The sequence below is a fragment of the Haemaphysalis longicornis genome, unplaced genomic scaffold, assembly GCF_048455015.1.
Source record: "Haemaphysalis longicornis isolate Haplotype H1 unplaced genomic scaffold, Haemaphysalis longicornis Haplotype H1 scaffold_5, whole genome shotgun sequence".
Taxonomy (NCBI): Eukaryota; Metazoa; Arthropoda; class Arachnida; order Ixodida; family Ixodidae; genus Haemaphysalis; species Haemaphysalis longicornis.
The window spans coordinates 105,337,438-105,358,099 of NW_027526385.1; the positions used below are offsets into that span (position 1 = coordinate 105,337,438).

Consider the following 20,662-nt stretch of genomic DNA (forward strand, 5'->3'; position numbering starts at 1 on the left):
AGCAGAGTACGCCTACGAAGTCAATGGGTTGTCTTTTCTTTACGTTCGTCCTTGCAGGAACTGGGCATCCTAACCGTTGGGCATCCTAAACGTTCTCAATGTAAAATGTCCAAATTTATCACTGAAAACTAGTTTTGTTCGTTACTAATATGGCTGACAATTTTAATTTTACAAAAATGGATATAGTAAGAGAGTTTCGGTAGCACCCGTTGGCATTGTAAAATTGGGCTTTGGCCTCACTGCTTAAGATTCATGATCCATGCTTGACTAATAGTTCTCTACGTTGCTTAATCAACATGAAGCACGTAAATTACTGGAAGTGTGATGTATTAACTAAAATGCCGTGCTTAGAAAATAGCTAACTGTTTTTATTGTGTTTGGGCAGGGAAGCTTCACCGTATTAGTGAAGAAAACCCTTTAAATAACTAACAATATATTTTGAAAGTTAGGAGACGTTTGAGTGAGGCCAAATTATGACAAACAGGTATCTCCGGTTTTTCCATCGACCAAGAAAATGGCCTAGCATAAATCTTTTACATTTAAAAAGTTCAGATATATATCAACTAGCAGGTGTGATTAGTAGCAGTCACATCTTTATTGCGGCAAATACACGTGAAAAAATACCTATCTAGTGGTTGATATAGGAACAACAATATTAGCGCCGTCTTCAAACTTTCAGATATGTCCTGTTTCCTATATCATTATTTACGACCCAGTTCAACACTTCTGAATGTATGCACATATAATATTAAGAATACATTTTCAGCAGAAAAACAGCTGGAAAGGCATAGTAATTTTATTGCCGGCCTAATTGTAAACCAGCAATTAAAACTATGTCATAAAAACAACAATTGATGACTACAAAAAATCTACCAATGAAACAATGGGCGCTTAATGACCAAACAATACTTATAATGAGAAGTGCCCGACTTGTGACTCAATCACTGACTCACTAACGCAAAGCCGAAACTTCTAGCCCTAGAGACTTGAAATTTTGGAAGTACATTTGTGTCATGGCGTAGAGACTCACTAAGGCGAGTTTTTTGGAAAGTGTGCTTCTAACCGACAAAAAGGTGGAAATAGTGTTTTCGTAAATTCATTATTCGCTGGGTCACCCATTCACATATCGAATTTATTGCTGGTATGTGCAGCCCTTAAGAATATCTAAAAAGATGTCGAATTTCGCCCTAAACAACACTGTCGGGGCAATTCGGGGTTTCAGAACAAAATGGGCCTTTTTAAATATTCTCCAATAAGTCTTTCACTGATTAAGTTACACAATTGATTTTTGCTATAAGTGTTACTCATACAGCAGCACGAAACCCATAGCAAGGATTTCGCCCAGAGACTGCGGTAAAAGGCGATTAGAATTTTTTGAAATGACACGCTTGACGAGCCAAAAAGGCCTAACAGGTGATTTCAACGCCTAGCCAAGCAGCTGGTTCAAACGGCTTCCAATTTTATCAGCACATTGTGATTTTAATGCATGGGATCAATATTTCAGAAATTTTAAGAATTAAACCACGTAGAGAGTAAAAAGCGGTAGTAAACCTTTAAAGTGTTTGTTCTTTTCTTGCAGGCCATTTGAGATGTTGAACTGTTTTTTGTTGATATAGGTAAAGCACTCACGAATCTTAACACTGTTCTACAACATTTTCCCATAACACCCACCTAATAGGGAGAATCAGGAGTTCGAGAAATTGGCGTGTGTTTACACCTTCCTAAATAACTATACAGCCCACTGATATATCTAATTCGTTTTTGTGTGCAAATGCTGAACGTGCATTTGTCCAAAAAAATGGTTGCGGGTTAGCTCAGCTGACCTTGGATATGCAAAGCAAAAGCTTGGCTTAGTCTGGCTGAAAATTAGTTTCGCTTGGTTAACCTTTGATACAGCTGTATTGCCGACTACGGCTCAAGATCGTTCGCTCCTGTGCAATGCTCACAGAGGGAGGCTCGGCCTCGCTGTCATTCTCTGCGAACGTGGTGTTCCTGTTACACGGCGATAGCTGCGCAAAATAGGTCCCATATCCCGACACGACCAAGCGGTGCATGCTTGGAAGGCGGCGGTTTTGGTTGGCTGCCGATCAGCTGAGTGGCAGCCACCTCTAAGTCGCAAACGGGACCTTGTGCGCAGCTAGAGTTTCTCTGTAGAAGAACTATATAGAGCAACTCTAAGCGCACCGCTGACAGCGCGCCCGTCAAATTACGCGATGCGGTGAGAGGGGTGTATCGCCGGGGGTGTGTCCCCGGTCAAAAGGTCACGTTTTGCATCCTCCACGAAATCGCTGGAAGAAAGTAGTAAAGCTTAGCTTTAATACAATACAATTTCAGTATTTGGTTCTAAGACGCGTATAAAGAGTCGAACGGGATTTTTAAGGTTACACCTCTGTGGACGTGGATTTCAGTTCAGTTTTCTCACGTTTCGATAGCGCTCGTCATCTTTGGGACTTTTGGCAACTACCTGGTCGCGTAGGAGGCCGTTTAATTTATCAGAAAAATGTGACTGATGAATATAGTTTAAAACTACTGAGATAACACTTCCCATCATGGGTAATTAGTCGTTTGAGCGCACCATGTTGGTACAATTCGGTTTGGCGAGGGTTATAATCAAACACTAGTTCCAGGCGTTTCCCAGTACCGCACGCCTCTGATCGGAGCCCATGCATTGAGTGCAGGCTGGACTTCCTGATTGAGGACAACTTCACCATGAACTACCTATATATGACAAGTAAGAAATACCTGAACAAATGTTATACCCATTAGGGTCATTATTATAGTGGCCAACCGGGCAATTTCACGTACTACCGCTAGCAATTCATATTGATATCTTCCGCCTATGCAGAGTATGCAGTCTCCTCGGGCGCTCATCTCTCGGAGAATGCGCATACCTAAAAAACTGAATTTGTGCAGGCTTGCAAAAACCTGTAGTACAATTAGATCTTTGTATCAAATATTTATTATGATTCATTTCAATATAGAGCACATTTTTAAAGCCTGAAGCCTTCCAGACAGCACTGTATCAATACCTTATTAGTCTCATCGGAGTCTCCGAAGGGGAGAATAAAAAATGCTAAAAGTTAGCTTTTGTGTTGCGTCCAATTGTTTGTGCGTTTCGCCATGTCACGTTGTTAAACTCTCCATGGGTGACAGAATCTTTCGTCACATCCTCCATACGTCGAAGGTGTTCCATCTATGTGCATAAAATGGGCGCTTCGCCAAACACAAGTGCGTATTTTTTGAAGTACTGCAGTGACACAGGTAGCTTTAAAAAAAATGTAAGTCACTTCCACTAGAGAATTGACTCTAAACTCACATTCGAATGAGATTGGAAAGTCCAACGAAGGCCGCATCTTCGATCGTCTTCAGACCGCGGTTCCCACGCAGTCGTCTGTATGGTATATAACAACACATCAAATCAGAGTGCGTACCATCACCAATCACCATGACAATAAGAGAACCATTGACGCATAACCGTTGCAGCAAATTAGAAGTGCGACAGCTGCCCATACCCAAGTGGCTTACATTGACCTTTTCTATAGCTATGAGTAGATTTTCCTTCGTACTGTTATCCTCTGTACTGTTGGGATGCCTGTTAGCCGCCAAAGTGTTTTCCCAATTTTAGAAGAAAGTTCAAACGAGAGAATTCGTCTCCAAAGTCAGGAACTTAGTTTTGAATGGCCGGCAACAGCAATATGTGCGAATTTATGGAGTCCTGTATATGGCCCATCGCGTTCTCACCTGAAAACCTATGAAGATGTCCGGAGACCTGCACGTAGCTCCAGCACGCTTGTTAATTATGGACGGGGGATGGGCGCAGGTGGCAGGTGCCATGGTGGGTTAACAGCGCAACGTAGCGCTTGAGAAAGCTTTCACACAACTATATCGCAAAAGGCAAAAGATGGATTTTATTTGCAGCTAGTAAAGCTCAATTATGACAGACTTTTTACCGGTTCAATGTAACGGCGCTCGTGTCTAACAGGTTTTCATCCTGGTCGTTCGCAAACAACTAAATCATTCCGCATTACCTTTACAAGTATTATAGCATTGCAAAGTTCTCTAAGCTGCGTGCAAGGAGAGCGCGACAAAGTTATCAACCAAGAGAAATTGCGAGCACCGCATTCAACTTTTTATTGTGGGACAGAGTTACCACAGCTTCTTTCACAGATTCGCACATGGTTCTACACTCAACGTACAGCAAGGAATCATAACTACAAATTTTTGCTGACCTTATTATAATAGAGTAGCTTAATTAGGGCTCGTTGCCGTTCACCGCTTGCCTTCGACCGTGTATTTGTCTGAATTTGTCGACGAATACACCTCCCTACCCCGCCAGCGATGGCAGAAAATTTCTTGAGCAATACACTCACGGCTGTAATTGTATTAAACAAATGTTGTATGTTACACCGCTGATGACTGATAGTGGGGTTAAGTGTCCTTGTCTTCCTCAAAATGCTACACAGTCCGCATAATGAGATTGTGCTACAGACGTTGCAAACGGTGGTTTGCTTTGGGATTTCTGATGTTCGTTTTTGCTTTTAACGCTCTCGCTGCACCACGCTGTCGAGTATGACATTGCATGAATAGCTTAGAAGGCAGTATGCAATATTTTATTGCTTGAATATTTGTCACAGGTTACTTGGCTCAGCAGGTGAGATCCGCGTAACGAAGCAGAGTGGCCGGAAGCTATCGGGAAAACCGCGTTACCAGAAGCCGTGGGCAAAATTTTGCTTGGCCCGGTTTTAACTCGGTGAGGCCTACCTGTGCTTGGATGATGTGTGGCGGGCAATTCACCACAGTGCCAGTGGGAACTGTAATAATTGGCGCAAGCACGTCTAATGAGAGTAATTTGTTCCTGAGATATTGAAAGGATGCAAAAAACTTCTACATCATCGTCTGCGGCCACATCGCCCAACACTTAGAGCAGATCCCCGCGTCAGGTAAAGGCGTTGAAGATTAGCTAGGGATCCGAAATATGGTCGCAAGCTTTCGGCGACATAATACTTGCGGCAACATTAAACTTAGCACCACTAACCAGGGGCACTAACTCAGCATGGGGTGAAAAGTGACGCTCATGTTTGTAACATCTATACAGAAAGGTGGTGCCCCCAGGTTTTCTATTTTTTGCATGAGTATAACAATTAAACAAAATTACTACACTAAATAACATATCCAAGCGAACAAGAACTTCAATTTGCGTATGAATATACTAAAGTCGTGTACAGACGCCCAGAAAATTAAAAATGTTTTAGCAGTACAAAAGTAACAAAATGACTAGTTCTAAGGGAATTCGAGCGTTAGTCATGAAGTCTTTTACAGAGGGATAAAAAGTTCAACATGCTGCTTTAGAGACAAATCAATATGGTAAAGGTTTGTCTTGCTAAGACCAGAACAAAAAAAGGAATGCGGAGAAAATAACAGCGAGGTTAACAAGGCAAGCGTAGCGTTATCGATATGACTTCACAGAGACAAACCGTTCAGTCATATTTCTAGAAGAAACGTTTATAAGGTTAAGTGTATGAACGGATATAAGGTGGACGAAGCGGAACACACCCCAGTAATTTGTTCAACAAATCAACAATACAATCATAGACAAGCTGACTTCTTCGCACCATTTTGCTTTAAATATAAAACACGGCAAGTTTAGCAATCACCTTCAACAACCAGATGGTGCTGTTTATTGTAGATGTCTTTTTTATATACTTTAGAAATTCCTACGTAATTTCTAAGCAGTGGTTAAAAAATATTTCGGGCGAGGAAGATAATCCGCTCACTAAAATAGAATGCTTACTCTCTTTTGTTAGTGTATCAATGCAATGCGACCGGGTGTAGCTTTATTGTAGCTTTAAATTTCCTCATTAGAAATAATAAAAGGGGCGATAAACAGACAAAGTACAAGCATATACCACATACAGGAGCAGACTTTCAACTGTTAATGCATGAAAACCAAGCTTGTTTATACACAGGCCAATGGTACAGATTCACGATTACTTCCAGGAATGAACATTTGCTGACGGCTAGCAGATAAAATAGTAAGAGCATATCACTTGTTGGAAAACACAGGCACTACTGATACTACATATACTAAATACACATAATCATAATAAAAAGCCGTTTTTTAATAAAGACAGCTTATAATCACCCAGTGTAGAATGTGTGTTAGTCGTCATGATTATGTGTATGTAGTATCAGTTGTGCGTGTGCGTGCCGACATGTGAAATGCTGTTACTGTTTTATCTGATAGACGTGAGCAAATGTTGATTCCTGGCAGTAATTTTATTTCTGTACTATTGGCCTGTGTATAAGTAAGCATGGTTTTTATGAATAAACAGTTAGACGTTCACGCCTGTATGCGGTACATGTTTCTACTTTGTCTTCGTCTGCTTAGCGCCTCTTTTATTATTTCCAATAAGCATAAACCAACTAGCTCAACAAGTCTTGTTTAAATTTCCGCCATGCAGAATTGGCGCACCCATATGAACTCTCACATTGGGAATGTCCCGTAGACTGGACATGATTACAGCTGAATGTTCCTTATTCTTCGTCAGTGGCGTCATGTCCGTGCTTCTTTCGCAATAAATGAAGCTTCTGCTGCCACGCGGAGCGAAGAATCGCGTCGCATTACCACAGAATGCGGGAAATCTGAGTGCCAAGAGCAACATTCGCTGCTGACAACGTAATTCGGCACCGCGGGGTCGTTAATTCTCTCCTCAAAGGAGCACCATCACGGACCGGAAAGACCTTGCGGATTACGTGCACTTTATTTTATCTCCACTTTTCCATCAGGGTCGCTGTTCATAAGTTGCTTCCGTGCGCCGTGTGAGGGACGTTTTGCGTGAAAAAGAGCTGAGAAATATAGGTTGAGAATGCGTACGACTCATATTTAGCTATCTCAAAACACATATACAACTCTCGTATCTTCCGGTTTACCCTCTGAAGAGATAGAAAATTATGAATTATTTCTCTCATTGATTGCATCCCATCTAGCGGCCATGCCTAAAGCCGGATTAACGTTGTTTTTCTTCATTTGGGTGCATAAAACTGCTGTTCATCAAGTTGCTGCTGCCACGTGGCGCGACAAGTAGTGGAGCACTACCTTAGAATATAAGCCTGCCGAGCGAAATACGACACGCGGGCTGTTGACAATGAAACTTTCCGAAGCGAAATCTCGGCGGAGTCTTTTTTGTTCCCAATCTAGCCCTCATCAGTAACCAGAGAACCAGACTTGCTAGTTGGTAAGCTAGGTTTTTCCATTCCCTTTTTATTGTGCTTGATGTTCATGCGTCTCTTGGGAGCAGAGCAGGGGTCAGTAATATTTCACAGTTGCGGCTCAGACGCTGGGCCTATGTGACAACTTCTCCCCTTCAGAAAAACTTAAAGGGAACGTGAAAATGTGTTCGTACTATCAGAAATTCGTCTTAAGCGGAGGTTTTTTTTTGCATTTTGGACGTTACAAGAGTGCAAAAGTGTTCGTCCTAATCATTGAATTCGACTTAACCAAGTCTGTTTTAACCGGAGTTTAGTGTATTTATTATTTCAAGGCATAATTTCTTGTGATTATTATCAGTTTCTAAGTCTCAAAGAACATAACTTACTGTTATGGGCACGGTTTCACCAATAAATACCATACGATTCTTATATAGGACTGCCAAAAGTTACCAGCTGATTACTATGAGCCATAAAGAGTTCCAATACCCAAATGAAACGAGAGAATTGCAAAAACAATTAAAATATTCAAAAGGTTGTAAGCACATTATGCACTCGTAGACGTGTGTGTACGTCTTTATCATGGTAAAAAAAGGCCTTTGTGTCAAAGTTTTTGATGATACGCATTGGCGGGCACGTGTACAAGCATCCAGGACAAGGCATTTAACTGAAACTTGCAATCTTTTGTATTTGACGAGAACCATTGCTATCGTCAAAAATTTTATTATGGCGTTTTGACACGGATGAAACCCTATCAATAGATGGTAATTGTCAGCTTTACTCGCTGAACACTTCTTTTTAACGTTTCTGGTAGCATAATATTACTAAGGGGTTCCCGTAAAGGCAAACAAGCTTGATAAATCTACCGGTAGGGACTGAGAATGGTACTCACAATTCCGCAATTGCAGAGCCATTGAAAGCGTGTGAGTGGACCACCTTGATAACATTGTAGTTGAGGATCCTCAGGAAAGCATGTAAAAAAGTAAAACAGGGTATTGCAGCTTCTCACTGCTTCAGCGCTTCGTTGTGACGGCTATTGTAGGAGCCATTCCATGCAAGAACTGTTGCTAATCCCGTAATCCACGAGTGGTTCCGCAATCTCGGCTAGGCAGGTTATCAACGAAATATTACCTACCATGCTACTAGATCACATAATCTGCATTACTACAGTTTCTATATTAGTGGTACAGCTTTTTCGTCAAAAATACAAAATTCTTGAAAGCAACGTTTCCTTGATGTAATTCCAGGGCTGTTGAGACTTCGCACTGGGTTTCTTGCTAATGACGAATCCGTTAACGACCAAGAAATGAGCCTTTTGGTAAAAGGCGAACCGGACGCCGTATTGTTGACGTGATAGTGCCATGACTAAACCATCTGTTTTTCAATGGGAGCCGTTAAGGAGCCATGAAGAGAAAACACAAGTTTGAATCATTTAAAAGATCGCCTCGTTAGAATCATAGTGACACAACTTTGAACCTAAGCTTTGCTCAAAAAAGCTGCATATTTAGGAAAAAAGGGAATGACCATGCGACCCACTAGCTTATTTCCCGCAATAAAACCTATGATGTCATTCCATCCAGCTCTGCGACTGGCCGAGGCGGTAAAAGCAAACACCAATTAGGCAGAGCTGATAAACTTGCCGAACAAGCTGTTTGCGCTCAAATTTAGGGCATATTTGTTTTCAAGCCGTAAGAATGGTGGGACAATCAGTGGAAGTTACGAAAGCGCACGTAAACATAGAAGCACCGATCCGTGCTGCAGTTGGTACTGCGCGCATAATGCTTGCTTTAGCTGCACAGGACTTCGGCGCTTTTGGGTTGCCTCAGACGACACTGGCCGATTGACGTATGCAGCAGTGTCTTATGTGACCATATTTGTCGAGCGAGCACTATGTTTCACGAAACGATTTTTTTCCGGAACAAAAACAAGCTACGTTTAAATACGGTCAAAAACAAACCAAAGGCAGAAAGCGGCTTGCAATGGTATGGCGGTGTGATCTGGGTTCACTAACGGTAAACAAGGCTTCCCAATCGACTGCAGAGCGGTCGGTTCCTGTGATGTTATTGCACACCACGAAAACGCAGGATTTAGCGGGAAACTCAACATTTTACTTAAAGTAAATAATTTCTCAGTGAATAAAGCATCGTTTGCATTCGAACAAGCGCTGGGGCACGATAAAACACGAAATCTATCGAATAACACAAACGTTTATTTTGTCTTCATGGCTCCTTTACGAGAAACAAATTAAAAAAAAGTAAGCAGTACTGTCTTAAGAAGTTCCAGTTTAAAACCGGGAGTGAGCATTTGTTGCAGTGTGACGTGTGATCTGTTTTTATATATTGGCGTAAAACAGGTGTAATTAATAGGTATTGTGAGAGCCGAGCGATCATATTTGGACACGTGTGCTGGAAAGTCCAAGTTTTGAGCCGTTTTATTTTCTTTGTGAACCCTGCGTGGAAGTTTGCAATGTACTTTGTACCCGGGAAAAAAAAACATAAAACAAGCTGCTTAGGGTTGATTTTCATTGCGCATGATTTTTGTTCTGAGGAGACCTCTTATGCTGGCTTTACCATTGAAAACACACTAACGCAACAATTATTTTGGCTTTAAAGTAACAGCACCGTCAATGTAATCCAGATATATACGATGCCAGAAAGTCTGCCTGCAATCTGTGTTAGCCCAGCTGTACTACAAAACCGTATACCTGAATACTGCTACAAACTGCTTAAAGCAGCCAAAGACTGCTAGGTGCAGTAAAATTTACGAAGTCATTTCGAATTCCGAAAACATGACAGAGCTTCTCAGGGGTAACGACTGAAATAACGATGTTTTTATTCTGAAACAAGCCGTAAACGAAGAAAAAATATGTTCAGTAGCACAACACATAGCATACAACGTGAGTTTTGGGGGTACTCACACCGCACCCGCTTTCACTTTGATTCCACCCGAGGGTATCACACTGATCTGATTGCTGTCCAGGTCACTGAAATAGGATTTATTTATTTTTATTTATAAAATACTACAGGCCATCAAAAAACGCCCCAAGCAGGAGTGGGAGGTGGAACAGCGATAATGATACAACCAATTACATAGTCGTACACGTGCAGAGAAAGCAAGAAAGAAAATAAAACAAAAAAAAAGAAAAACAAACAGACAGGTATACAAAATATTCACAAGTAACATGAATCACAGTTCAAATTAATTTTCCAGAGATTTTAGTACATTTGCAGACTCAAAATTATGGTGCAGCAATTCGTTCCAGTCTGTTATTGTGCGAGGGCATATTGATCGGCATGCAACATCATATTGCGTAAATAACAATATCTTCACGTTTGTATAAGTTTCTCTGTTTGGAGCTCCTTGTAGTACGTGTTCACATACATGTGTAGTTAATGCTTCCTTTGTTGTTGCACCTCCATCCCAACAGTATCTGTAAACTACTTGGAATCCTAATTGCGGCAGTACGTATCCTCGAGTAAGGATTTCCTTTTTTACGTCCTGCACCATAGGTTCCGAAGAACTAACGTGTGTTCTCCGGACGTTGAAACGAACCACTACAATACAATAAGTCGCGGTAATAACGTTAATCACGCTCTCGTACATTCATCATCATCATCATCACCATCACAAGCCTATCTACGCCCACTTCAGGGCAAAGGCCTCTCCTATCAATCTCCAATCATCCCGGTCCGTGCAAACTGCGACCAATTTATCCCTCCAGACTTTTTGGTCTCATCTACCCATCTTACTTTCTGCCGCCCCCTGCCACGCTTGCCTTCTCTAGGGATCCACTCTGTTACCCTTAATGACGAACGGTTATCTTGCCTTCGCATTACGTGCCCTGTCCACGTTCATTTCTTCTTCTTAAGTTCTACTTCTACGTTTTTACAACCGTTTGTTCTCTGACCTACTCCGCTCTCGTCTTGTCTCTAATGTTACACCCATCATTTTCCCTTCCACTGCTCGCTGAGTCGTCCTCAATGTAAGTTGAACCCTCTTATTGAGCCTGAAATTTCTGCCCCATAAGGGAGTACCGATAAGATGCAGCTGTCATACCTTTTCTTCTGCAGGGACAATGGTAGGCTGCCATTCATTATCTGATAATGCCTTCCGAATAAATATCACCACAACTTACGTGAGCCTTAGATAACGGCAACGAATAAAGATGCGATGTTATAGGAAGTAGTGTCAAGAGGAACTTGGTTTTCAAAATTTTGTAATTGTCAGTTTCACCCATAGGTTCTATTCACTGTCATGGCGCGCATGCCGCCATTTATGTTTGTCGCCTTAGCAATGGGAACACGCGGGCTCGGATATGGTGGCGCACACCGAAGGCTTACCACCGAACTCTAAAGCACTGTCTCGACGTCAACTACTACTTGGCGCAGCGCCCTACAGCATACCTGTCGCAAAACACGAGTGAAGTCATCGGTACAAGTCAGCTGATATGCAGCTGCCGTCTTTTGGTATGGACCACTGATGGCTGACCTGTCGGGAAGCGTTATCTCTTTTGTTCGCTTCCCCATAGATGTCGCTACTCTCGCAGCTAACAACGCGCACAGCAACGTTAGTGCGCACTGCAACGCTGCTCCCTTATCTCAAACAGCGTGCTTGAGAGCATTCAAATCTTCGGATTTTGTACTCAATGACTTGCGGTGTGCAAGGTGCGGGCGCACATGTGTTGATCTCCGTGTTCGCAAGCAACTGCGCTGGGAACACGCAGCAACCACGGCTACGCTCTCCAGTCGCGATGCGAAGTTCTCTAGGGGAAGTACAGCATCACCACGTAGTGTCACTGCTATTATTCACATCTGTTGCCTTTGACGCCACGGCCGGATTCGGGTGGTAATGGTGCAGATGACGGACGCCGGGGCCTGTTTTTTTCTCGGCGAGATGCGGACGCATGCGCAGATATGGTGGGGTTATGGCGGTTATCATTGTTTCCACGAGAAGAAATCGGCGGCTAAACTTTTATTTGAATACCATCTATAGGTTAGATAACGGTCAGAGTGACATCGTGTAGAACAATTCGAGCAAAACATTGTGAGAGCTAATAAAATTTTTCAAGCAAAGCTGTACTAATCTCGCGGAGCGGTTTCGCCGTCGCGGGTGATGTGACTTCAATTTGACCTCAGCTGCATTGTATCCTTGGCAACGCATCACGCGAATCTCCGGGCCGCACCAAGCCGATGGCCGCGTTCGCTAGCCTTAGTCGCTGCTGGCTTAGCGCATGCGCTCTCCTCAGCTGGGCAGCCGCCTCAGCACGTTGCTCGCCGCGCGCATGCGAGCTTGGCCATGGATAAGTACGAGGCCTGGCCGTCTTCTTAAGTTTTGCGCGGGAGCTGGAGGCTGACCATACCGCGGATGTCGCCCGGCCAGCTGTTTCACTTGAGTGGGTCCGGAGTGCCACAGCGGGCGGTGGTAACGTTGGATACGGTAGAAGAGCGAGCCATTTGGCTTGAAACGGCCGAAGCTTGGCCACAAGCACTCACAAAGGGGGGGCTTCGGACGAATAGTATAACCAAACAGCTAAATCATAGGTTAGCCAATTGAAAGCAAGATGTTAACCAGGGTAATTCAAGCTTTCACTTTACATATCACATATTCGGCGACTGAAAGAGCGGCTTCTGTTTTTTGTGCGCATTCTGCGTATGCTTCGTGTAAATTTGTGGGGCTATCCTGTATTCTCACTCTTTTGTCTATATAAAGCCCTTTTTGTCGGCCTCTTGCGTTACAGCCTGCCGGCCCTACATCAGCTTTCGCCTGCAAGCCTGACGGTCATATACTCCGTGCTGGCAAGAGCTACGCGCACCTGCCTGGGAGTTCCAACCGTCGATGTGCATATGCATATCCAAAGTTAGCTTAGCTAAGCCTAAACAATTCTTTTATGGATTCGCGCTTGTTTAATGTTGTTTGTTTTGCAGAAAAAAAGTACAATAAAGCGTTGCCTTGCGCCTGCTTTGCTTAATGCTCGCTTAAGGCGTCGAAGACGTAGGGAAGTTGATCAATAAATCAAAACACGGGAACAGGTAAATCATCAGTGTGACAGCCCAATATTTGCAACAAACTCAACGAAGTGATCCGATAAGAGAACATCGGCCCATCAATGACTGCAAAAGCAGTGTTAGCAAGGAATTTCTTCGTCATACCAACGACCACATACGTGAAACAAGGTGCGGTATTTTCACCTCGGTGTACCAGGTAGTTTGAAAGAATCGAAAGTTGAAAATGTCTCATTGGGCGATTATTCGACCAGGTTACCGCCTGCACCGGCGGCGTCGGCGTTGTCTGTTACAACGAAACGACGTGCGAATTTTTTCTATCAATGATAATTCAAGCGCCTGGACTGTGCTAAGCTTGACAATACTGGTTGATATAACCAGTATCTATTATTAGAAGCGCAACACTCCCGGTTAATTGCATTGGTATACCCTATACTATAGTTCCAGAGTACGGAATTCCGGGAATTATTTTTTTTTGCATCGAAGGATAATGATTGAAAACAAATAAACTTCTTTGGAATTCATTGCTGCTGTGGCAGCCCTCTGTTGTCCTCCTTATGGCACATGAGTAAAGCACAAAAACTACACAAACGACGATGGAGGACAACAGGGACAATAGGTTGTCGCAGTTTGCCTCCCTCGTTCATTTGTGTAAATTTTGCGCTTTGCCCAACTACCATGCAGTACCAACTTGCCGGGGGGTCCGCCTTAATGAGATCTCGTTATATTTCGTTGTTTCTTTTCCCGTCACGTGTTGACAGTGAGATTAGAACAGGAGATCAAGAATGTTTCATTTTAAATATGGCATTTCTGTCTACGAACAGCAGCAGAGGCAGAACCAGCCATTCACCACGACTCAGCGCCGTGAACGTAAATGCTTCGTTCTACATTTTTGAAATGCTTTTTGTGGACACCATAAAATTGCCTAAAACTGACGCTGACTAAAAGAAGTTGCCACTGTTTGAATAGTTTTGAAATGTGCTAGTTTCCATTTGCAATGCAAGGTTGGATCTCTATTAAACTAGTCGCATGGCATGTTGAGGAGATCACCTGCAGAAAAAAAATCGCAGAATATATTGTTTCTGAAGCTGGAGGAAACAAACTAGGCCTCTTCAGCGTTGTTTCCCGAAAGCCTTAAAATCTTGACTTGAGGACCTAATTTGCCCCCCAATAAGATGCTCGTATAAAGGTTCATTTACACACTCTCTCTCTTTTATATATATATATATATATATATATATATATATATATATATATATCTTCTTCATGCGCCACTTCAATAACAAAAAAAGTGTCATGGCGTAAATACATTCGTGTTTCGCTTTTCAGTAAGACCACTATTGCAGCATGGAAATTTCCTCGGCCCACATTCGAAGCTTTAAATTTCCGGTTTAGTGTTTTTCTTTCTAAGGACGTTCGCTTTGTAACAAAGCCTTTTTGCAAGAGAGTTCCATACTCACATCATTTCAACGTGCGTCTTCGGCTGTAGTTGATGCATAGGAGGCACAGACTTGAGACCCGAATGGGTAATTCTTCTGGAGGAAAATAGAAGTGGCAAAATATATTTTTTTGCTTTTCGAATATAAACCACTACGAATGTTTAGGTTGGGATTCGCGATCAGTATTCCCGCTTTGCCAAAAAGTCTATTTTATGTCTCACGCGTGATTCACTAACTATTGTTTGCTAAAATATCACGTTGTGCTTAAGGAATAAAATTTCAACGTGTTGAAAGAATCTGAAGATCAATGTTGCAGTCAATATTTATGCAAGGCCTATACTGCAAGTACAAGGACTATTACGAAACTATTGAAGCATCGTAATTGACGCCGCAATGCGGTTGCTGTTACGTAGCTGTTGCGTTGGTGCATCAATAAAAAAGTTGTTATAACTTCGAAAACATTTCACCTGCGCGGAAACTATATCTAATCCAAGCATCAGATGTAAATTTTCTTACAAAACTTTGAGGTTTGGGAGCCCTTTTAATACTCCTTCACCAATGCTGTGAAGCCGCGGTGCCTTCTGAATGAATCTGAAAGAGAAGAAAATATTTCTGACACAATCTTTTGCTTCTAATGGCCTTCAAAAGTAAGCAACGTTGACAAACGAAGCCATCGACTAAACAAATTTAAAACGTGTCACACTTTTGTCCACAGTTGCTTCAATGAACGGTTCATAAAAAGCTAGGATAAAGATTTCAGCTTGAAGTTTATATCCAACAACATCTGGCTTCGATTCACCCTCAACAGACGCCATTACAAAGGAGAATTTATAAAACAATGTGCAAAGCACTTTCTCGGGGTACCGGTTTTTGTAATGACTTTGAATTTTCTGCCATTAGGTGTGATTGTACTGTTGCTTAATTAGGTTGATAGAAATTGCAACTTCAAGCTGCAGTAATTACTTTTTTGTTTAATCCAAATTTTACCAAAAAATATGAGGGGCAAATATTTCTATGAAGGGAAATGAATAAAATGGTGTTCCGCAAAGTGTACCACCTGCTGCCGATTCGACACACCTAAACACAATGTGTGTTTGCAAAAGTTACCACCCTTGCTCTATTTGGGGTAATAAACATAACCTATAACACAAACTCTCATTTAGGTGCCGTTCTTCCTTGTAACAACTTGTCTCCACATTGACCATCTTGGTTAAAATATTATGCGACCGAATTGAATACACTCACGTGCACTAGTATCTTGCGTTATTCAATTATTCGATTCATAACTCCGCCCATTCTCCCAAATTTGCATCCGCACTGACAAAAAATGTTTACATTACAGGCTTGGTTATACCGCCGCTGGAAAGGCAGGTTAAAACAATAAAAGGTGAATACGTGGTCACCAACACCGTGTTGAAGGTAAACATTACCGTGCCACAAATACGAGACACGCACCAATATTTGGAAACTTGTTGTCACTGCCAAAGCATGAATAAACATCAATAGACCGGAAAGCAATTGCGTGTCTCTATTAGAATAGTAGGAGAAACTTTTCTAAAAATACACAAAAATATAACTTATAGTGTTGTGCTACCAAATGAGCCATCGTTACAGGCTCATCGGTCACATTGTATAGTAAAAACTCACTCGGTTCAGACGAGATGTTTTTTTTACAACTAGCTGTAATACAGCGAAGGTTCGGTTTACATTGCAATATAAATCTGTGAAGCTAAATTTACAACAAATTTGAATGAAGGATATGAAAGAAACATGTTCGGTCGGTGGTATCTACTTTGGAATGACTTGTGGCGCTGGGAATGGTTGGAAAAACTTTCAAATATCTGTTGGTTTTAATCTTGCCTAAATGAAGGTAGCTGTGCGTTACACACTTTTATCATCTGGTTTATGGTGCTTTTTTTATTAACAAAGTGAGTGGGTATGGTAAAAAATTTAAAAAAAAATGACTGCATTGAGGGAAGAATTGTCTTTTTGTGAGAGGATTGAGCCTAAATGAAGTGCTCACACAAAATTTAGTTAGAAACAAAATTGACATGGCTTTTCTTAAATACGCCAACATGTTTTCCGACGATTATGGGCGTCAAATGTTTCTCGGAATCAATTTAGTTTGATAAAATGGCGGCAGTTTTAGGACACCCGGAAACAGGGCGGCTCAACCGCTCTGTAACGTGTAACTGGCTTTGGCAGGCTGGAAATGTGACTGCTTCCAGCCGGTAAAACTGTGACTGGTCTGCGTCTATGCTCTGAGCAAGCGCCACGCACATTAGTCGAGAACGAAATCGAACGGGGATGTGTAGGAGAAAAACAAAGCACAAAATTATTATTTAGGTGGAGCTTTTGTAGTCTTTTGTTCCGTGCCACCCCATTGGTCCCAAATCTGGGCAGCTTTGCATTGCCCGAAACCGGCAGAACTCCTTTAATTTAATGACGGGAGACTGGTGCCCAGGTTGTCGCGAAAGGACGAATTTGGTGCTTTTGAAGCCAATGGAAACAGTGGCGTCTTGTTAGGTAGAAACAAATCCACGACAACTTCACCACAGAGCCCCCGCCACCTCCTCCAGGTCTTTCAGTAGCCGAAGACCAAACTGATCCCATCAATGGCGCTGTAATTCATAGTCTGCCTTGCATTGCCCGCTATATTACAGCGTTGTATTTTATGGGGGGGTAGCGACACCAGAAATCAAAAAGCTCCTAAAGACAAACATTCGGTGTAAGCTCTCCTTTAATACAGGAACTCGAAGTATGCACCTTCACCAAGGAACTTTGTTTGTACCAACTGCCATTTTAACCATATTTTTGATAATTTCAGGCTTAGCCTTCCTGAGTTAAGAGGGTTCTGAATATGATTGCGAATATGGATTGAATTTTCATTACGATATTAAAGCAGCTCTTGAAGTATTGTTTCCAAACTGTTGGGCTCGTTTGTTCGGAACCGATCATTGGGAGTTAGTTGTTCCATCAAGTTGAATCATAAAATACATTAGCTGTAGCTTTTTACCTCGTATTTATCACAATTAGATAAACAAACACAACGTTGGTTCACGTTCAAGAGCACTACACGACGAAAGGTCTGACTCTAATTGTCCGTATGCCCTTGAGGTGAGTTTGATAACCTGAATAATTAGGCATATGGAAACTTGCGACGTTATTTTAGTCACATGTTTAGATCTGTACGATGGGTCAATCAAAGTGTTGGTTCCCAGAATTTTGCAGGGACTTGCAACGTAAAACCATTACACCTAGAAATGCAACCTACTCAGAATTTGGCTTCATGCACTGATTGTTAATTGGACGTGGGTTTATTCTGAGAAGCCGCAAAATGCCCCGATAACGTTCAATCTATGGTAGAAACAGGGACGTAATTTTGTTATATACCTTTCCATCGGGATGGCGCTGTAACTAAGTATCCCCGTGTTTACTAGTGTTTTTAATTTCAGATGCAGTTGTGCGTACATCACAAACAAAACAAATCTGCGAAAGTTTTGCCGTATGGAAAAGATAAATAAGGCACAGGATAATATTGCTTCAATGATACAAGAGCACACATTTCGCATGGCAGTTGGAAAGAATACCGCTTTTGGAATACTGGTGAAGGGAGCCGCTTGCTTTCATTTCAATTTGTGATGCAACGATTAGCAAACACTACAAGTTTTCTTACATTTCTCTGAGTTGCAGGGAGCTATCGAAGATCCCCGGCTCGATGGTGCTCAGAAATCGCACGCTGTTGAGATGCCTGCAATTAAAATTTTACTGTAACAAACCTTCAAACACGCGAATGAAAATCTTGCCACCAAGTTAAACTCTACAATAAAATATCGGGGTGAGATTACTTATACCGCGGGCAAGATTCGAGCCTCGGTAAAGGTTAGTAGACGCACTGCTGAACTCAGAAGTCCTTCCCGAAAACATTCGTGTACGTGACAATGGTGATTGTCTGATTCGTCAAATTAAAGCTGTGCGAATCGAGGTTATATTGCTTTTGCTGAGTGTCGGCTGCTTTCTTTAATTGTTTTTTTTTTACAGAATACTTTTATCCTCAGGTTTTTTATTTATTTATTATTTGCTGTTAGCCTGCCGTAGGGCTGATGGAGTGGGTTAGCTACCGACCTCCTTATTAGGGGCACAGGCGATAAGTAAAAGAATAAAGGACGTGCACTGGTTTATCCAACTGGAAGGCTTCATTCAATGGTGCATGTTGTGAGCACTCGTTTTCAAAATTAGTTCTTGGCGGGGCAGTATACTCGTCAAAATAACACTTAAAAACAATTTTCCAGAGATTCCGCCTAGATATTTATTTATTGATACTGTAGGCCTAATAAAGGCTCACACAGGAATGGTGCACTGCAGTTTTTAATTCGTGTAAACTTCAAAAGACCGCTTTTTTACGTATTTAGCATGATGGGGTTATAAATTACAGGGGATGATTAGATGTCTCAGGTTCACACACTTTCAGTGATGGTCAGAATTATACAGTGAGTTATTTGTGCTGCAAAAATCTCCAAAAAACGCGTTTCAATTGCGTTACTCGGCAAATTCTTTGGCGTTTTCTTATGGTGAGTGTAAAGAAAGAAAACTTCAAAGTACCACTGCGAGTAACGCAAGGCCTGATACAATAGCCCATAAGCGTGATAAGGCAGGCCTCATACAAAGCCAGAGGAACCCATATGTCTTCCACTGTCATTTGATACGCTGGCGCGGAGGTGTTTTGCGTACTTGCCGCATGAACCGTCCTTAGCCAACACAGAAACTGGTGGTACACGTTTGGTCAAAGCACATGGCAGCCGAAAACAGGGCGCAAGACATTTCAGCACCTCAGCGATTAACACCGGGCAAACTCACGGCTTCCCCTGCAGCGTTGTAGAACAACTACTCGCGCACTCCCATCGCGCCTCAAAAAATGTCGCTCTTGTGTTTTAAAGGAGTCATGAAGAGAAAATACGGCTTCGTTTAATTTGAAACAACTAGGATTCAGTATCTCACTCAGCTCCATTACAGCAACAAAAGATGTTTTTTTACGAAAAAAAGCAAGTACTTTAAAACTTTCAAATTTTGCGCCACAGTGACGTGTTATGAGCAAGAATGACGTCATACGGGCCAACAATAAAACATACTTTTCAGTGCGTTAACTGCACGTTTGCATTCAGGTGATGCGGTCAAATGGAACTAGAGGCCCCATTACAGACGTCCACTCATGTGTCTTCGCGACGGGTCAGTTAGCGGCCGCCAATCGCACAAAAAAGGTTCCGTGACGTCATAGAAAAGTTGCGGGAAATGGGCTAGGGGGTCGCGACTGCTTCACACGTTTTCGTTCATATCTCCGTTATTTGTTCGAAGATTTCGATGCCAATGGTATCATTGTTATAGGGACTAAGCAGTCTTTCTAATAAACCTAACTTGTATTTTGTCTTCATGGCTCCTTTAAAGACGATATTCTTTCTTAGCCTTCTGAAACGCGAACATTTTTGTTGTCATTTCTATCTGCCCCACTATTCAGCTACTCGACCATAAATTAAGGTGAATAATTGAAAGAGAAGTTCACATTGGCAAAACTTTTGCGAAAATACTATATTTAAAACACACTTCGCACTTAGCGACATTGTTTGGCAAAAAACAAACATTACGTATCTTTGAGGCAAATCATCAATACACACATGGTATGGCCAGTGTTCGTCTAATTAAGAATGCGTAACTGCTCGATTTCTTTCTACCAAATAAATAATATGTGTTGAAAACATTCTTTTGACCGAGAAAAAAAAACGCGCTCGCGAGGGAGCCTATGTGACAGCGTTCCAGGAAGGGCAACACTAACAGAAGCTTAACATAGATGGCGCCATTGAAACACTAAAATAAACTGACTTGAGAAACCTAAACCTTCTTTACTGATGGAGAAGCCAGACGGAAACGGAACAGCGCGACAGTTGGTCGTGAAAGTTGTCGTGTTAACGTGGTTCGTGCGAAGGAGCAGACAAATTTCCATGAGTGAGCGACGTTTATTTC

At 42.1% G+C, this 20,662-nt stretch overlaps 1 protein-coding gene across 1 annotated transcript in view; it reads right to left on the reverse strand.

The window, feature by feature from the left end:
* LOC144138660 (follicle-stimulating hormone receptor-like) overlaps window positions 1–20,662 on the reverse strand; it is a 144,529-nt gene that overhangs the window by 39,179 nt on the left and 84,688 nt on the right. The window contains exons 3-8 of the mRNA XM_077671048.1: window positions 18,324–18,398; window positions 15,164–15,238; window positions 14,669–14,743; window positions 10,124–10,189; window positions 8,099–8,167; window positions 3,317–3,391 (exon numbers count right to left, since the gene is read on the reverse strand). Of these exons, the coding sequence (XP_077527174.1) occupies window positions 3,317–3,391; window positions 8,099–8,167; window positions 10,124–10,189; window positions 14,669–14,743; window positions 15,164–15,238; window positions 18,324–18,398 (435 nt within the window). The remainder of the gene's footprint in view (window positions 1–3,316; window positions 3,392–8,098; window positions 8,168–10,123; window positions 10,190–14,668; window positions 14,744–15,163; window positions 15,239–18,323; window positions 18,399–20,662) is intronic.